The sequence below is a fragment of the Crocodylus porosus genome, unplaced genomic scaffold (genome assembly GCF_001723895.1).
Source record: "Crocodylus porosus isolate Cpor-Errol unplaced genomic scaffold, CroPor_comp1, whole genome shotgun sequence".
In the NCBI taxonomy this organism is placed as follows: Eukaryota; Metazoa; Chordata; order Crocodylia; family Crocodylidae; genus Crocodylus; species Crocodylus porosus.
In genome coordinates, this window is record NW_017728951.1 from 55,506,447 (window position 1) to 55,525,961 (window position 19,515).

Here is a 19,515-nt window from a genome sequence, read left to right on the forward strand (position 1 = left end):
ATACTGTAAGACATACATTATATATATAGAGAGAGAGAGTGTATTTTAAGATATGATGATGATGATTGCTGTAGAAGTATGTACTGTAGATAAACTACTATGGGATTTGCACATTCTTCAGGAGAACAACTTAATTCTTTTATGTGAGCCTTTAGTGTCTGGTTATGAGACAGAGAAATGAAGTTCCAGAGGTGCCTCGTCAATATTTTAGGGGATGACTTGTGGCTGAAATGAATGTTAATGTCTGTCTCTCTGTGAGAGGATGCCTTTGCGAATATGTTCTTTCATGAGCCTGCCCAGATGTATGGAGATGCACACACTTGCCACCTCCAAATATATATAAAGAGAGGCAAGAAATTGTTGTTATGAAGGAGTGGAAGGTTAAATTGGGGAAGGGTGTGTGTTTGGGTTTTGACCTCAAATGTGATGATGTGTTTTGGATTTGTTTGTAAAGTGAGGTGATGATTTGTGGTCCATAGGAGCAACTTGGTACTGTTGTTGTAGCTTGGTTATATGGTAACTGGTCAGAATTGATATTATAAGTGAACTGTTGAATTGCAAAACAGTTCCTCTCAGTTTTAGCTTTAAGTTTTAATTTACAGGCTTTACTTTTAACAACAGTCCAATAAAACTAGTTTAACGTAATCATCACCATATCACTGATGATAATCTTAAATATATCTAAACAAAAAGCTTATTTTTTTGGGAATTGTCTAAGTCTTTTAGACAGCGTTCAGAAGGAAAAATAGTATGGATTATTTTTTCTTTTACCAGAGGGAGAATATATTTTATTGAAATTATTGAAAGGGTACATACATGATAGTAAGTGAAATACAAGATAATACAGTATTAGGGGGAGACAGAAGAATGGTTCAGGTGACAAAGCTTACAAATCATGGCAGACAGCTGTCTTGGAAATGGAGTTTTTATGTTGGACCAGACCTTTTGGCAAAGTTTATAAAGTCTATAGAAAATTCAAAAAACAGTCAAATGTTCAAATATTCGTAGTGGATAACACATAAAATTAGAACATGACCATAGTGGAAGTAGTCCTATTTAGTAGATTTTGATTTAAATGACACAAATTTGAAGTTTCTTTCTTACATAATTAAGATACAGGTTTACAAGGTTAAACAAAATAAATGGATGACTTTTTAGATTAACCTCAATGATGCTAAGTTTTGCTTTGGCTACAGAGCTCACATACAACAGGGTATTTAAGAAAATGAGATTGGAGAAAATGTTCGTTTACAAAAAATAGTAAAAGGAGTTGCTACAGCCCTTAATAACAGATTTAGTTTTATGATTGTGATATACTGTTACTGGAGGAGAGATTGTAAATTCTCTGGAAAGCAGGATTTCTTTCTTTAAAGCTATATAATTTGAGAGAGAAACTGATAACTTGGCCTGCTATAACCAATAAAGGGTATACAAACTTGCAGAGGACATGAAGAGAATTTGTTCACCATGGAGCTAATGTTTTCAAGCAGTGAAGCATGAACAGTGCTCCTTGGCATTAGTTCCAAGCCACTCCCTTGCAAGCAGTTTCTCTCAGGGTTTTTAGAGGTTAAACACACTGACAGATTCTGCAGGGTTGTTCAGATAGATGGGTTTAGGGTGAATGCACTCTAAATGATGTGGTAACTAAGAGAGCAGTATTTGTTAATAATAAGCAGAGCACATTCGCATATAGCGTACAATACATTACAATGCATAGCTTTTCTGTCTTTAATACACAATTTATAGGGCTAAATCCTCACATGAACACATGTAGGATAGGTTTTTTACTCATGTGATGGCTTGCTTTAAATGTGAAGTTAGACTTAATGAGAATGAAACTTAGAGGACACTATACACACATGCAGGGTATACCAGGCCAAACTACTTTTGTGATCTTTTCCATGTCATGGTGAAGAACAGTTTAAGACCTTGTCAAGATAGACTATCATGAAAACTGTCCACAAAGGAGAAGAATCCCTGTGGTATATTCAACCTAATTCTAATATAATTAGACTGTTGAGTTACTGGTTCTGCTTCTGCCTGTGTAACCTTATTGGTGAAGAAAATTTTTTGGTAATTGTACCACGTGAGCTTCCATACACCCTTTTGCACTGCTCCAGTGACTGAATTTCACCCTGACTGAATACATATAATGAAAAAAAATAGTTACTCAGAATCTGCTTCTAATTGCTTCAGTCAAGCCCCATAAATGCCAGTGAGATTGTACTATAGTTTGAGTAACAAAATTAGGCCCATTTATGTCAAGTCTTTGATTTTTCCCCCCACCTTCATATTAAAAATGTGCAGGCTTTATGAAAATGTGATCTTAAGGTAATCAGTATGTATGGGTGTGGTATATCAAGCAGATAAACCAGTTATAGTTTCATAGTTTCATAGTTAGTAGAGTCAGGAAGGGACCTGACCAGATCATCAAGTCCAACCCCCTGCCATGGGCAGGAAAAAGTACTGGGGTCAAACGACCCTGGCAAGGTGTCTATCTAGCCTCCTCTTAAAGACCTCCAGCGTAGGAGCAAGGACCACTTCCCTTGGAAGTTGTTTCCAGATCCTAGCTGCCCTGTAAAGTAGTGGCTCCTGATATCCAGCCTGAATCTGCTCTGTCAGCTTATGGCCATTGTTCCTTGTTACCCTGGTAATGCTCAGGGGAACAGGGACTCTCCCATTGCCTGCTGGTCTCCCTTGGCCAGTTTATAGACGGCCACCAGATCCCCTCTTGTGGAGGCTGAACAGGTTCAGATCCCATAGCTTATCTTCATAGGACTTGCCCTGCTGTCCCAGGATCATGAGAGTGGCCCTCCTCTGGACCCTCTCAATGTTGTCCGCATCCTTCCTGAAGTGCGGTGCCCAGAACTGGATGCAATACTCCAGCTGCGGCCTGACCAAGGTAACATGGGGGGGAGGATCACCTCCTTGGACCCGCTCATGATGCATCTCTGGATGCATGACAAGGTGCAGTTAGCCTTTCTGACTGCATCCCCACATTGGCGGCCCATGTTCATCTTTGAGTCAATAATGACTCCAAGATCCTTTCTGCCTCTGTGCTGGCACGAGGGGAGTTCCCCAACCTGTAGGTATGCTGCTGGTTCTTCCTCCCCAGGTGCATCACCTTGCACTTGTCAGTGTTAATGTTATGATGTTCAACAAGTTAAATGCACACAGGTTGGCTGCAAATAACTGAAAACTACTGAAACTTTTAGTCAAGCTCAATTTAGGAGGAATACAGCCACTTTAAACTGAGTGTGCCATGGACTGGCAACTACACTGTGTTACAACTGACAAAATTAGTTCTAGCGAGGCAAAAAACTAAAAGAATTTACATTGAAAAATGTAAATGAAAGAAATGGAAAATTAGGTACTGGGGAAATTCTTCAGCCCCAGAGGAACATTTAATATAAGACAGAGAGCACACTTGTTTCTGATCACATGATATCTGCAATGCAGCAAACTTAGTGCTGTGTCATGCAGATGAAAAGTGAATCTTTGCTCTAGGACCAAGACATTTAATGGAGGTCAGTATGCGCAAAAACAGTGCAATCTATCCAGGGCAAAGAGGAAATTTAAATATTTATGTTGATAGTTCTAATTCACAAAAAATGTGGCATTAAATATGATCAAATCACTAAGACTAAAAAAACCCAAAAGCACTTGTTTACTGCTGAAGAGTATGTGGTTCAACAGTGGTAACCAAACAAAAATAGAAAAATTATTTAAAAGATTTTCTCAGTGACATGAGTGATAATGAGAATGCTTAGCACCCTCATTTGCATCCAGAGTTTAACTCAGTCACAATTTTTTCTGTATGGTAGTGAACCTCCTTTGATGTTCTCTCTTGGGTGCCAGCTGTGTATCCCCAGTGAAATTATTTGGCATCATATATACTAATCCCTCCCAGGACCATGAAATCTTAGAAACGTAGGGCTGGAAGTGACCTCAGGGAGGTCCTGTAGTCGTGTTTTCTACCTAGTGTGCCATGGCACAAAAGTGTGCCATCAGAAATTAACAGGTGTCTGTGGAATTTTGCCATAGGCATGAGGATGGGGAATGCCTTAACAGGTATGCCAAGGAACATTTTTATTAGTGTATGTGTGTCTTGGGTTGGAAAAGGTTGGGAAACACTGCTGTAGTCCAACCCCCTGTTCAAGGTAAGTGTTGGTCTAACCTCTTAAAAAACCGTGGCAACTACCTTAGTGCACACCTACTAGGTGTGATGCCCCAAACATCAAAAAACATTTTAAGTTGGCATAGGTGTGTTACATTGACAGGTCCATTCAAAGGAGAACATGCTCCACAGAACCGATATACAGAGTATTACTTTCCAAATTCAAGAGCTGCTGCAATATTGTTGAATGTTCACTATGGAGTTACAAAATTCTTACCCCAAATATCATTGACTTGATTCCAATAGGGAATCATGTTTCTAAATAGTGCATCGTAGAGAATTACATGTCCTATATATTTATCTTTGGCTTATCTTGGCCCTTCCTGTTTAGCTTCCCGTTTAGCTTCAGGGGGTCCAAGATGGTTCCTGCCCACAAAGCCCAGGCTGGGAGCTTCTGGAGGGGCTGGGAATTTGGGGGTTGGGTGAGCGTTAGCAGGACCTGCTCCCAAATTCCAGCATATATCAGATATATTGGGAAATATATAAGAAGTGAAAGGGCAAGTGATGGTGTGTTAATCCAGGGGCTGAGGAACATGTCATAGTTAATGCTGGTGTCACTGTTGCTGCTCTTCCTACTCCTGGAGGTAGGTCTAGATCCACCTCCAGCAAAGGAATCTTGTTGTCTGGATCTGCCTGTAAGAAGCCCCTGTGGTCCAGATCCAGTCTGGAAAGGCCAAGGAAGTTTAATGTCCCTGAGATGAATCTAACTAGTATTGTGTTAAATGCAGTGTATGACATACTTCTCTCATACGCTCTTGTGCCAACCCCATAGAATTCAAGAGGGCTGCCATGGGGATAATGAACAAAAGAATCAGGGTATTAGCATCTATTCTGAAAATTAAATGAAGTGGTAGGGGAAGAGAACCAAAGGTCTGGGTTAACCCTATCAGCTCCCTTAAACTTCAGGAGTTCAAGGGTTTGTTGAGTATTTGAGTGTTACCAGCATTACTAGGGAATTTGAAACAAGCTAATCTCTTAGGCTAGGTGCAGACATTACACTTTTTCTGGTTTAGGTGGTCAGAAGCTGGTCAACAGAATGGAAGTTTCGACTGCTTTAAAAATAGCAGATCCTGGTCTAAGATAGACCTGGATCGATTTAGATTTACTCAGTCTAGGTTACCAGTGTCTATCGAACATCAGTGTGAGGTCTGTTCATGAATGAAGGTAGGTCGCTGTCCACTGTTGTCCCAGGGGACTTTGTAAGCCCTCCTAGTCCTCCCTCATAGGGAGCTGCAGCTCAGCTGCTCCAGCTGAGCACATAGCCAACGCCATTCCCAAGCTCTTTTCTGCCAGCTGCAGATAGGACAGGGAAGCAGGGATTGTGAGCTGTTGTAGGGAGGTGGTGCCAGCAGCTCCCCCTATGCAGCTGTAGGGCTCCAGTCCCTAGGGAGTGGTGGCAGCCATGCCCTTGCTGCTGCACTCTGTCAGGGGGTAATTCTAGCACTGAGATAAGGGGGCAGAAGCAGGTCCCTGTGTTGAGCTGAGTTAGCAGCAGCCCCTCCCCTGCCCCTGGAAAACAATTATCCTGAGCTGATCAGCCCAGCTGGCAGCAGTTGGCACTAGCAGCAGGCAGTTCTGGGCAGGGGCTCACCAGGCTGCAGCTCCTGTTCCCTCACTGGAATCACCCCCCACCAGGCACTACAGCCGCAAGGGCATGCATGCCTCCCACCTCCCCGACTGGAGCCCCACAGCTGCACAGGAGGAAGTGGCTTTAGCCAGGAACTCAGCGCTGGCTCAGAGGGGGTGTAAATCCTCTGAAACCTTTCTAGACCCACTCCAGTGTGCAGTCTCAGGGCTCGGGGCAGAAAAGGGACTCTCAGTGCCTTGCTACGCTGCTGGCACTGCCTCTCAACAACAGCTCATAAGCCTTACTTTCCCCACCTTTGTCCTGCCTGGGGTGAACCTCTGCACCCTTCACCCTGGACAAAGCCCAGAGACCCCATGCCACTGAGTGGGAAAAAGCATGCTTCCTTCTGCTGACTGCCTGCAGCTGAGAGCTGCCTCACAGATGACAGAGTGGGGGAGGCATGTGCCCAACAGCCAGTGAAGGATAGCCCCAACTCTGGGCCTGCAGGGCAGCATGTTCTGCTCTGGCTGCTGCTCTTGTTGTGCCAGCTGGGGATGAAGCCTGTGACTGTGGGGCAGGGTGCATGTCAGGAGGGGGGACCTAGACCATGGTTAGCAGGGCGCAAGCTGTGGGGGGGCCCAGGCCTAGGGTCCCAATGAATTTTAATCTGCCTCTGGCACTCTGCATTCTTTCCATTCTACCTGTTTTACAAGACCATAGAATGCATGGCTTGTAGTTGTAAGTCCTCTTCTTTGCTCAGAGTCTTACACAGGGTATGGAATACCAAGTTCATCCCTTATATAGAAGTTTAGTTTCATGCGGTTGCTAGATTTCCTGACCTAACAGCAAATACAGCATTAAGGGCATTTATACATGTGCTCCAGGCGTGGTAGGGGGTGGGGGTCAAGAGGGGCACTTGAAATAGCGTGGTTCTTAGAGCTGCTCTAATTAAAGGGCCCAGAGTGTCATGTGTATCAGTGTCCCCATGCTAAAAAATGGTGATTGGGTGCTTTAACTAAAGCTTGTCAAACGAGCTTTAGTTAAAGTGTTCCCGCTGCCATTTTGCAGTGTGGAGATGTTGATTACATGTGATGCTGGAGTCTGCTGGAGTACGGTAATTACCACGCTCCAGCAGACTCAATTATCAAATCTGCTTTGAAACACTGTAATTACAGTGCGTCAGAGCACCCCGCTGCATGTGTATAGGTGCCCTAGGTGTCTGACAAGATTAGAACAATTTTGGCCAGTTTTACTTGGGTTTGATTCAATTTATAGCTAGGTAGTCTGAGTCTAGCTTTGGTCATTGTCAATTCTCTTGATTCGGCCCACTAAAATGGAAAAAAACCCCAAAGAGCTACTAGCTCTATCAAAGGGCTCCACAGGGCTGCAAATTAGGGCTGTGCAAGGCTTCAGACTGTGCTTTGGATCTGAAGAAGCTTTGGACACTTTTGCATCTAAAGCACCATGTCCAGATTGAAGCACTGGCTTCTTTAGGCTTTCTGAAGCAGTTCGGCACTTCTGAAGCATTTCGGAAAAGTTTTGGAGCCGCCTAGGAGATTCGGCCATAGGTATAATGGGGAATCAATGAAATATCTATACCTTTGTTGTTTTTTGTCTGATTTGGATGAAACTTGCCGAGGTGGTAGCCTCTATTGAGAACATGAAGAATGCCAAGTTTCAAGAAGATCAGTGCAGGATTTTGGGGGGTACTGCACCCCAAATTCTTGAAAGCAAAACTCATGTCATGTGTATGTGTTACACCACAGGGAGGGTGAAAACTGCATGAGTGGTAGCCCCTGCAGAGGCCACAAAGTCTGGCAAGTTTCAAGAAGATACATGCTGCGGTTTGGGGGGAACTGCACCCCAAATTCCTGAAAGCAAAACTCATGCCATGTGTATGTGTTAAGCCACAGTGTGGTGAAATCTGTAAGACTGGTGGCCCCTGGTGAGGCCACAAAGCCTGCCAAGTTTCAAGAAGATCAGTGCAGGAGTTTGGGGAGAAGTGCACCCCAAATTCTTGAAAGCAAAACTCATGTCACATGTATGTGTTACACCCCAGTGGGGTGAAAACTGCAGGGATGGTCACCCCTGCTGAGGCCATGAAGCTTGCCAAGTTTCAAGGTGATAAGTGCAGGGGTTTAGGGGGAACTTCACTTCAACCTGCTGACAGGCAAAACTCGTGACATAGATGACCCTGTCTGTGTTAAGGTGCAGCGGGCTGAAAAGTGCAGGGATGGTGGCCCCTGCTTAGACCACACAGCCTGCCAAGGTTCAAGGAGATAGGTGCAGGGGTTTGGGGGGAACTGTACCTCAAGCTGCAGACAAGCAAAACTCATGACACAGGTGACACTGTGCGTGTTAAGGTGCAGCAGGGTGAAAGCTGCAGGGATGGTAGCTCCTGCTGTGGCCATGAAGCCTGCCAGCTGTCAAGGAGATAGGTGCAGGGCTTCTGGGTTCTGGGGCTCTGCACCTCTAGCTACTGACAGGCAAAACTTGTGACATGGGTGCTTGTGCAACTGACTGTCTCTGTCTTGTGATAGTTGATTGTCTGTATTATTTCCTTTCCTTAGTCTGTGGTTTTGTAGGTGTTAACGAGTTAACGAGCAATGATTAACACCTACAAAACCACAAAACCATCCAATCAGACAAAAAACAACAAAGTTATTTCATTGATTCCCCATTATACCCTATGGCTGTATCTCCAAGGCGGCTCTGAAGCTTCGGAGCCACTTCAGCCAGATTGAAGTGGGAACCCGGTCCGGAGCTCTGGATCAGATCGCTGGTATCCGAATCAGCTGGATCCAAAGCCAGATTGAAAAGCTGCCTACTCCCACAGGCCTACTACAAATATGGTTGCTATTTACTGTCACATTGGGAAAGCATCATGCCTAATGAACAATGTTGCCTTCATCCAGGAAGTTCTATTCTTTTATGTGCTTCTCACCCATTAATTTTGAACCAGCTAAAGCTTTCACATGGTATCTGAGAACAGAGCTTCTTTGTTTAAAACTGGCTCAACCAATGCATAATTTTTGTCACATGGTTCTTATCAACAGATGCCTATTTGTTGTCAAAGTTAGCACAGAATTGGAAAGCAAGGGTAGGACAATCTTGCATCTCTTATGGGTCAAGTGTCTGGAGAGTAGAGACTAGATAGAACTGGTCTAAGTTAGCACTGCCCTCTACTGTTGACAAATAAGTACTGTCCTATTCAAGGTGTACAGGTATTAAGTCTTTTGAGGTAGGGGGAAGTGGCTTATATGTAGATTTGAGAATCAAGTGGATTAAGAGGTGCGTATATAAGGTTCTTCAAAGCTGTCTTCACAGTTCTGCAACAGAGATCTGCCTTACAAAGTGTCTGAAAGCAAGTTGTGAATAAGTGCATTCAAAATTTGATCACACCAACTGAGTACACAGCTTAGACACCTGGTAACAATTATTTTATGAGGCCCTGTCTTGCTCTGACTTCAGTCTATGGCAGATGCACATGTTCACTTCAATGGGAGTAGAGACAAGCCCAATATTTTTATAAGAAAGCATTCCCCCACTCTGGAGTGTTCAGTGAAAATGACAGAACCCAAAAATAAGAAATCAAAAATAAAAGGTGCTTTAGTGTATTTTAATTCTATACTTGATTTTAAATTACATATCAATACAAAGGGTGATCTGAAGCAAATCTTTGGGTATAAGCAGCCCCCCCCCCAAATAGGGTGGGTCACGCCCTGGGTATAGAGCCAGTTTTAGATATAAATGCTATAGTTAAACCATAATGTTTAGTTCTGAGTACCTACTGCCATTGGGGCAGCTCAAATTGAAATGCATACTTTTTGGCTTGGAACAACATATTTTATGGCCCTGCAGGACTCAAACCTGCAGTAGTTTTGAGTAAAGTGAATATTCTGCTCTAACATATGTGCATTTCACAAATATGTACTGACTTATTATCAAAACACCTCTGAGGTTGAAAAATATTATTTGGTCCATTTAAAACAGGATATCAAATGCCAGCAGATTAGATATTTGCCTAATACCACAGAAGGAATAGATATAGTACAACTGGGAATAAAACTCACATGATCCTGGTACCCAATTTAGTGATCTGGTTTGTAGATTGGTTCCCTAAGTAAGGCAGTGATTTTCAACCAGAGTGCCTTGTCATCCTGGGCGATATTAACCTTTTAAGGGTCATCCAATATTAGCACTGTTAGGTATACAAACACCTACACATGATTCACAAGATAAATTTAGAGATTTCAAATAGGAATCCATAGTGGAAAAACTTGCTGACCAGTTGTGGTCTTTCTGAGTTCTTTGCAACAGAAGAATTTCTCTATTATTTTTTCATAGTAAAAAAACAAATGAAAGCTAAGAGTTGGCATTTTCTGAGGAGGGCCTTGAGTCTATAAAGGTTGAGAACTATTAATGTAAAAAATGTAGATAATCTTAGATGGCAGGTGCTATTACTACATATTAATAACTTTAATTTCTATGCTTATAGACCGTATGACCTAACAAAAGACAACTAGACATGTAGAGGATAGAAGCTAATAGCATTCTTAAAACCAGATCCAATTAAACAATCTGACCAAAAATGGAGGCACTCAAATAATTAATCATTTTTGAAAATCTTGACTAAAATGCCCAGAGTATAAGGCTACCTCTGAAGAATTTCTAAGTTAATATATACATCTATATTAACCTGTGTTACATAGCAGAAGATAAGGAGGTATCTCTTTATGTAGCAATAGAAAGTATTCTATTAAACAGTATTGCACTTGTCTATCACAACAGGTTTTCTGATTTTAGAAGTAGGTACAAAAACTCAAAATGTAAGGGCCTCAGAAACCTTCTCTAAATGTTTGAGGAAGGTAATGCTAAAACAAACTTCTATTCTTTCACAGGTCACAAGTGAAAAAAGTACCTTTTTTACCACTCCTGTGGTTGCTACAATGGTCTCTGCTCCTTCCACAGTCTTGTTTGCCACTGTATTCACACTGGCCACCACAGCTTCACCAACAACATTGGCCTGCTCTTTGGTCTTCTCAGCAACTAGTGATCAACAAGAAGTCAACAAAAGGCTGGTGAGCTAAGTTCAAAATTGGTTTTCGATTAATTGGGTTTGACTAAGCCTATGATTACTCTGAAATATTAGCAGAATTTAGCTCAACACTCTTCCTAACCTGGACTTCTATAATCTAGTCTGCATACAGACCCTTTGATTTTAAAGTACAAGGGGGCTCATTCTCACCTAGACTGCTTAGCTCAAGAATAGGCAGGTATTGAAACTTAGCAGTCTTCAGTGGGCCAGAACATTAATACAAAAGAGGCCCTGTATATAGTAGTCTGCAGTGTACCAGACATCTTCAGTCCAACCTTTTCTCAGTTCCTGTCATGAAAATGTCAGATTGTAGTTTTTTCAACCAGCTTTGCTTATGAAACATTTTTGTTCATTCACCAGTACTGAAAGTGCAACATCCTGCAGCATTATCCAGTGCCATATGGCAAGCATCTTTGATTATCTCATAAGCAGAACTGATCCCCATTCTCTGACAGGCTCTAGAAGTAAATGAAGCATACTGTAAGCCATGCATGTTTGTTCATTTTTACACAGGTAAGAATTATGGCCTTATCAGTAATACATGGTTGTACATATTGATTTATACAAACCTGTAGAAGTTGTGCTCTTACCTGAACTCACACTCTGTACTACTCCTTCCTTGGTTTTGGTGCCTGTAAAAGGAAACACAGAACCCTATGATGATCAATATTATCCCATGTGGTTCTTAAAGGCAGACTACTTTCTCTTCTCTTCTGGTATGGTGGTTCCGAGCTGTTGCTGTTGAAATATATTTGAAACAGCTGCAGAGCTCTGGAGTAGCTCTTTAATGGGAAAAGTGGTAGGATTACTTCAACAAATGTTAATGTGCATTTATTTGAAGATGTTTCCACCTGAAATGGATTGATTATTTAAGTGCCAAGAAAGAAATAATCTCCCTGATACTTTTTTCAATTTAAGAAATAGCTTTTTAACATTGTAGGCAGATCAATCATAATTATTGAAAAGAAATAAATATAACTTTTTTTTCATGTTTTCAAACATGACTTAGATCTTTTATACAGTATGTCTGAAGTTAGCATTATCTGTGGCACACCCTATAGTATAGGGTCTATACAGTTCTATACAGTGAACTGGAGAAACCCGGAGTTAGATTCACAAAGGAGCGAAGCTATATATACATATACCATATTTACTCAAATAAAGATGACCCTGATTGTAAGATGACCTTCCCCATAATTAGATTCTATATGTGGAAAATTTATAAATTTGATATAATTTTTTAAGGCATAGAATCTAATTGGTTGTTTGTCTTGAATTTGTCCTCCTCCCAGTGCTACACTGGGAAAATAAATCTGGCAGATCTGGCAGGTCCTTCGCCCACTACAGCTTCTTCCCCCTGCAGCACCTTTCACTCTGCTGTCAGACCCTACTTTCCCTGAGCACATGGAAGTGAGAAACAAATTTGAAAAAAATGACCTTGAATTAAATATAACTGTAGTTATTTGCATATAGTACCCATAGACTAGTTCATCCAAAATTTATGCATTTGACTTTTAAGAACTGCTGCAACCTTTAGCACAGGTACTTCATAAACACATTTTTAAGCAGCGCTTGTATACCTACTTATATATAGTATAAACTATCTTTTTTTCCTTTGTCACACCATTGACTGAAGTTAACAGCAGAGGCTGCCACCTCACTTAAAAGCGATGCCTTCCTGTGCCCTTCTACCACAACTCCCTAAGCCACTGAAGACAGACCCAGCAAACTATTTATGATATTTCTTGATAGTTGATTTTCTTTACTGTGCATATGCTGTTTCAGCAGCAGTTCAAAGATAAATGACAGTGTATTTAATGAGGTTTCCTTGTACACAAATTCAAAATGAGGGGCTTCCCGCCCCCCCCCATGCTGACTGGGGGGAAAAGCCGTATCTTGTATTCAAGTAAATGTGATGCATATATTTCCTGTGCTAAATACTGGTGCCCTCAAGCATACGGCTTCACTTTGAACTTGGAAAGAGCACAGCCATGTCCACATGGCATGCAGGTAAGTTAATTAGTATGAAAGTAGGCTTACCAGAACTGTCATTAAGCAAATCCAAATTAGTCTGCCTAAAGCACCATGCATCAGTCTTATCTGTTCTGAGCAACTTGATACCTGTCTCTTACCTAATTCTTGTCAGGATCCACAAATTAGGTGTTTCTCTGCTTATATTTCCTGCAGGCTTTGATTCAATATGTATTTTCCAAGCAAGCCTAATTAATGATTCAGGTTTTTCACAAAAACCCTTAATGCAGATGATAACTGTTTTACCCACTTAGTGGATAGAGCACTTGGCCAGAATGTGGAAGACCTGGGTTACATTTCCTTTTCTCCGTAAGAGAATTCAAAGTCTTCCCTCCCAAGAGGGTGTCCAAACCTTGAAAATGTAGGCTCCTGTGGTGTTATGTGAAACCCACTTATCCCCTCCTGATGAATTTGCTGCAAGTCTGCATGGAATAAATAAACATTAAGAATTAAAAATAAATTGGACTAGAAAGACAGAGGGCATGACACTGTTGCTTAGTGATGGGTCACTCATCTGGGAAGGGGGAGATCTGGATCTCTGTCACTGAATCACTGACTACTTTAATATAAAATAGTGAAATACTCTTCAGCACAATGACTAGTTTAGAACATGAGCGTTTGAACCATTAGGTGAGATTCTTGCTTGGTCTGTCTGGACATATAATCCTTTACTCATTCCATGCTAAACAGAACTCCCTCAACAAGACAGGCAGAGTGCTTCCTCTCCAAAAAAGCTATAGCCTGGTGACTAGGGTACTCTCCTATGACAGGAGAAAGGTGGGCATGGCTGCCCTCTTGTAGAAAAGGGGATTTAATCCAGGTCTCCACATCCTGGGTGAATTCTGAAACCACTGAAGGGTTAAATAAAAGGGAACACCATCATGTTCTCTTTTTATTACACACTGAGCACATCTATCAGATCAGGTAAACCTGTCAGCCTAAGTGACATGGCTGGAAATTGTCCTGGTTTGTGAATGAGCTATGTGCCAAGCTGCTCAGCACTGTAAAGACTGTAGCATTTCTGCACATCTCAGAAACAAACCTTTTGGCACCTAGGGAGTTGTAATTTTTAAAACTGGACCGTCTGTGGTTATTATGTGCCTCCAGGCTGAGCTGAATGCTAAGTAAGGGTTTTGAAGATTGCGGTTTTGGCCTTGAAAGCCTAAAAGGGGAATTAGATGAAATTTACAGATATAATTCCTTTTGTGAATCTAACCTGAAGTCTTTCTGAGGTTTCACTCGGAGACTGCCACTCACTGTAATGGTAGTGGTAAGGCTGCAGGTATTTCTAAGTACAATTTTACATATGTATGGTATGAATTCTTAAATAGTTACTTAGCTACCCAGTTCTGTGAGGTGCTAAAGTGAATGTAAATTAGGGGCACTTGGCATCTTGCAGAACTGGCCCCTACAGAATGAAATTACAGACTGTACTGACCCCGTTCTACCTGAGTGCTGCAGCATGTTTTGTCAGATCATTTACTGGTTGGAAGCCCCTGCGGTGGCTCTATTAAAAAGTGGCATAGGCAGCCTCTTGTGTAAGGCACAGTGCAGACTGGGGAGAGTGACAGACCAGGAAGCAGAAAGCAGAGCAGCAGGTCAAGCAGGGGAAGGGGATCACAGTGTCACTCTAGGACTATGCAGGGATTAGCTTGTGGCATACCTGCCAAAAAGATTGGCCCCCACTGTATTAGCATATCCAGAAGGAATATTGCAGTAGTCTCTCATATAACAGCAATTAGCAGAAGTGCAAACAAACTACAACTGCATTGTATGAATCCCAAGAGTCATTAACAAAGTCCCCACATATGCGCACTGCACTAAATCCTAGTTTCATAGTTGGCAGGGTCAGAAGTGACCTGAGCAGATCATCAAGTCTGACCCCCTGCCACGGGCAGGAAAGAATGCTGGGGTCAAATGACCCCGGCGAGGTGATTATCTAGCCTCCTTTTGAAAACCTCCAAGGTAGGAGCAAGCACCATTTCCCTTGGAAGTTGGTTCCCGATCCTAGCTGCCCTGACTGTGAAGCAGTGCTTCCTGATGACTAGCCTGAACCTACTCTCAGTCAACTTGTGGCCATTATTCCTAGTTACTCCTGGTAGTACTCTGGGGAACAGGGACTCTCCCATTCCCCAATATTTATATGTAACCCTGCTTTCACGCTTATTGTTCCTACAAGTGCCCATCCAGCTAGGCTCTCCCTTTTCAATATAAACCAGTTTTAATACCTAATATAATCTAGAAGTACTCCTTGCACCAGGCACAGCTATTGAATCCCTGTCCTGCTTTGTTGTTGCTTCAGTATCTAAAGAACAGTTTTCTAGGAGAGCAAGTTGCTTAATTAGTTTTCTTAAATTTATGTATTAGGATTGTTGTGTTTTTGTATGTTCTTTTCTTTTAATTTTTCAGTAAACACATGAATCCAGACAAGAATTTTAATTAGTTTTTCTTCTGTTATACATCTGTTTTTTTGCTAGAACTCCTATTTGACTGAAAGGAACAAGGAGTTGTACATATCTATGAATTTTTAAAATCTTATTTTATAACGGGAAATAACTCAATGGGAGGAAGGAGCTTGGCAAAAGAAAAATATGTAGGTGCATTTCATGAAAGAAGCAGAAGTGACAGCAGCAGGGATTCACTGCAGTTTATAGCAGTATGGATTTTTTAAAATAATTTTCTCAAGACCACACCCAATGACTCAGATGTCAACATTCATAATGTGCTGCCTGTAGTCTGACCTTCCAGCACAAACACTTACCTGCAAGCAACAGCTAGTGAACTGAAAAACATTCATTGTATACTTACAAATTCATACCATCCCTGTCTCTGCTGGAAAAGGGAATAAAACCTATGCTTTACAAGATGTTAATGAGCTTTGTTTTGTTAATAGTTATAGTATACTGATAGTGTAGAACTGCGTAATAGGAACAGGCACTTACAAAAACAACAAAACAGGATGGGATATATACTACTTATGTTTGAGGCATTTGCAGTCTCCTTATCCATAAAGGGTATCTCCTGACTGATGTATGAGTCACTCTTTGTTAAGATCTGGATCTTATTTTTTCTTTTTCATTGCCTATTGAATGTGATGATGATGATGATCTTTCCTGGTATTTCTCAGCACCTGACAAGCAGTACTGCATCAGATTTGCCACTGGTTTGAACTGGTATAGCCCCACTGACTTCAGTAGATTTTATGCCTGTTTACACCAGTAAACAATCTGGAGCAGTGAGTTAGCTGCTGTTTATGTCATGACTGTGAAAGAATCTGCAGCAATCATCATCTCAATAATAGGTGCAGCATGGACAGGTGGACTTGTTTCACTGTGCGGGGCATTAGTGATGGTCTTGGTGCTTCTCTTTTTGAAATCTTTCATTTGCCCCTTGGATAGCTACCACAGAATGGTTGTTCCTAATGGAAACACCTATGGCTGATGCCTCAGCCTAAACTGCACTGCAGTATTATAGAATCATAGAATCAATGAGTCGGAAGGGACCTAGACAGATCATCTAGTCCGACCCCCTGCCAATTCCCTCAGCACCTGCGGATGAAGGTCATCCGGGCCTGCCGACTTGGACACATCTAAGCCCTCCAGGTAATCCTTAACTAGGTTATCATAGGCTAGCAATTATTAATTATCATAGGCTAGCAATCACCCAAGCACTAGTGTAGATTATGACACTGAAACTTTCTGGTCTAGTGATGTAAGTGAAGATGCCAGGTGGACCATGACAACACTGTAGACTCCAGGAAGGTGTATCTTGCCGGACTACCAATTTTACCTCATGTTGCAGTGACTCATCAGTATTGATACTGGCACCTGGCTAACTGGAAATCTTAGGGATGTGGTGGCTTTTGATTAAAGATACCAAAGTTATGTTAAAAATAGAGTTCACATAAAGGAGCCTTGAACCTCTTCCATCCACCCTCTGGGGTTTCTTTATTTCTTTTGGTTTGGGGCCTTTCCCCTGATATCTGGAAAAGACCTTCATGTTCCTGAGTGGTTCCAGCTATGCAAGAGCTGCCTTCTTTCCTCATTAAGCTTTTCAAATTCCTTCATACAATGTGTCTTAAAACAGTGAAGTTGCTTTTAGGTTATATGGAGAGAATGAGTTTCATTGGGTGTCTTGATAAACATCCCAAAAGGTAAACAGCAAGGGAAGGTGCTTTGGCTTGCATTGTGACTGCATCCATTATAACAGAGGAAAGGAATGTACCTCTTCTGTTTGTCTGAACCAAATCATCATTTGGCTTTTAACAACCCCATTCTGTGAAGTCTTTGACCCCTATGAAAAGGGCTGAACATTGTCTGGCATGCAGTAGGCCCCAAGCACCATTTAGGAGAGGATCAGGCCATGAATCAGCATCATGAAAAAGATGGAGAGCAGTTTATAATCCTGATTAAACTACCCAGTGTGAGTTAAAAAATTACCCATGAGCTTCAAAGTTGGTCTCTAACGTGATTTGTATTCAGCAATTTAACTTTAAAAGAAGGCATTAAAATTGTTGAAAAGATTAGACATAAGATCATGCCAGAATATTCTACAGGTAATTTGACTGGAAAAATGAAATGACAGTCAAAGGCTGGAGTTGTTAAATCTCTTTGGAAGAGATACTTATCAAAATTTTGAATTTTCGTGTTTAGCCTTGCTTGTATTGCCTAGAAAGGAGTAATAGGGTACAAGAACAATCTGAGTATTTGGCAGTTGGGTGTGAGATTAACAAATCACTGTTTTTAGTTATTTTTAAAAGGCTTTTAAAGGATCCTGCAGTGCTGAATTTCAGATCCAAATTAAAATTTGTACCAGATATATACTGTAAAGGGTGGGAGCCACTGTACCTTGTCAGTAGATTGCTGTATAAATCTGGAAATTAAGATGTGGCCATATTGTTACAAATAAAGTTTTTATTTCTGCTGCTCTATTACAGCAATGATACTCTGTGGATAATGCAGCGCTAACAGCAGGAAGAGGTTGTGTGTAAACTTTTCTATTTAAAAATCACAGTTGAGTAACAGCCAGCAGATACAATAGCAACAACCATCATTTTCTGAGTATAACATGGGAAAGCAATCTTACAAAAACAGTGCTATATTTTATGCATTACCACTGGATTGTGTAGTTATCAGGTTGCAAGGACAACTTTCAAATGGTTGGTGTGAGGTTAATGGAAACAGAGAGAATTAATTATGCCAGGAAAGTTTCTAAGAAACAGCCCATGCTGTTATGCAGCACCTAGCTATCGGGCAACATAGATTTAGAGGAGTTTAAGTTTTGTCCCTCTTGGAAAGGTAGCTGATGGATGGATGTGAGTCTGGAAAATGGAAAGAGCTCTCAGAGCATATAGAAGAGGATGCCAGAAACAAACTGTGTGGTGGTGGTGCTGGAAACAAATATTCCTACTAGCCTAATTTAACATGAGCCATCACATCTGCAGTCACTGCACATCTAATTGTTTGAAGGTGAAATTGAGATTGTGATCCACCCTGAAAGCAAACAGTGAATAATAATCATAACATATATCTTCCATCTGAGGATCTTAGTGCCTTTTGGACACTAAATGCATTTGAACTTGGCAACTCTCCCTTTGAAGTAAGTGTAACTCACTATTTCTGCTTTACAGATGAGGAAAGGTTGTGACACCCCAGAGTTAGGCACTGAGTGTACCAGGGGTGGGGATGGGGTCCAGCCCTCCAGCCAGCCAGTTCTAAGCTTTACCTGTGCAACATTCTTCAAGTTAAGATGTGGCATTTCATGCTCAATCATGTATTAAAAATAATTGTCTCTTACCTACATACATCACACCCTCTTTAGTCTTCTCTGCAGCTTCAGTCACTCCCTGTTTTGTCTTTTCTGCAGCAGCTACCACACCTTCTTTTGCAATGGAGAAACCTTTCTTAAAGACATCCATTCTTCCTTGATTGTTTTGATATTACCTGCAGGATTTGACTGAGGAATAGTGGTAAAAAGGCACCTCAGGACACTGCAATCTCAATGGCTGTTCAATTTTTCCCTCTCTGTCTCTTGCTGTCTTTTGCTCTTATTCTTCTGCTGGATGAAGGCAGAGTGGTGAACTACGCAGCCTGTGCTAGCTCTTATTGATGAGATGCAGTGCAGTGTAGTCGACGCCTGTGAAAGGCTGATACTGAAATATTAATGATATGGGTCTGCCTGGTAAGGTTTAGGAAGGGAAGGGAAGGAAGAGGGAGGGTGGGAGGAGAAGGTAGGTGAGGATTTTTGGAAAAAGTCCAGATTGTTAAAGCTTTTAAGATCTGCTGCAGTGCTCTCACTCAAGGATGCTCTGCAGATGCTCTTGTCTGGAAAGAGAGGTTTTAGCAGCTAAACTCTAAAGCATTGGAGTTCTGAAAGAAGAACTCCCTGAGACTATGGTGGGTAGAGCAAAGGGGAGTTCTTGAGGGTTACTGGAAGCTGGCAGACATGTACAGCAGGTAGCCTTTTAAACTCAACAAACAGGATCTGGTTTCCTTTGCTTGCAGTTATCAGAACTCATACAGAACAGAACGTTGACAAGAACATCCCAATGTTCTCTAACAGAAAGAAAGAATAAGACCCTTTAGCAAAAAGCTTAATGCACAACTAAAGGGAGTTGTAATGTTTACTTAAGTTAGTAAATTT

At 41.5% G+C, this 19,515-nt stretch overlaps 1 protein-coding gene across 1 annotated transcript in view; it reads right to left on the minus strand.

Moving 5' to 3' along the window:
• The window catches only part of SNCG (synuclein gamma), a 36,263-nt gene extending 17,122 nt beyond the window's left edge, over window positions 1-19,141 (minus strand). The window contains exons 1-3 of the mRNA XM_019556353.1: window positions 18,670-19,141; window positions 11,433-11,474; window positions 10,666-10,793 (exon numbers count right to left, since the gene is read on the minus strand). Of these exons, the coding sequence (XP_019411898.1) occupies window positions 10,666-10,793; window positions 11,433-11,474; window positions 18,670-18,790 (291 nt within the window). The 5' untranslated portion in view covers window positions 18,791-19,141. The remainder of the gene's footprint in view (window positions 1-10,665; window positions 10,794-11,432; window positions 11,475-18,669) is intronic.
• Between the last annotated feature and the right edge of the window lie 374 nt (window positions 19,142-19,515).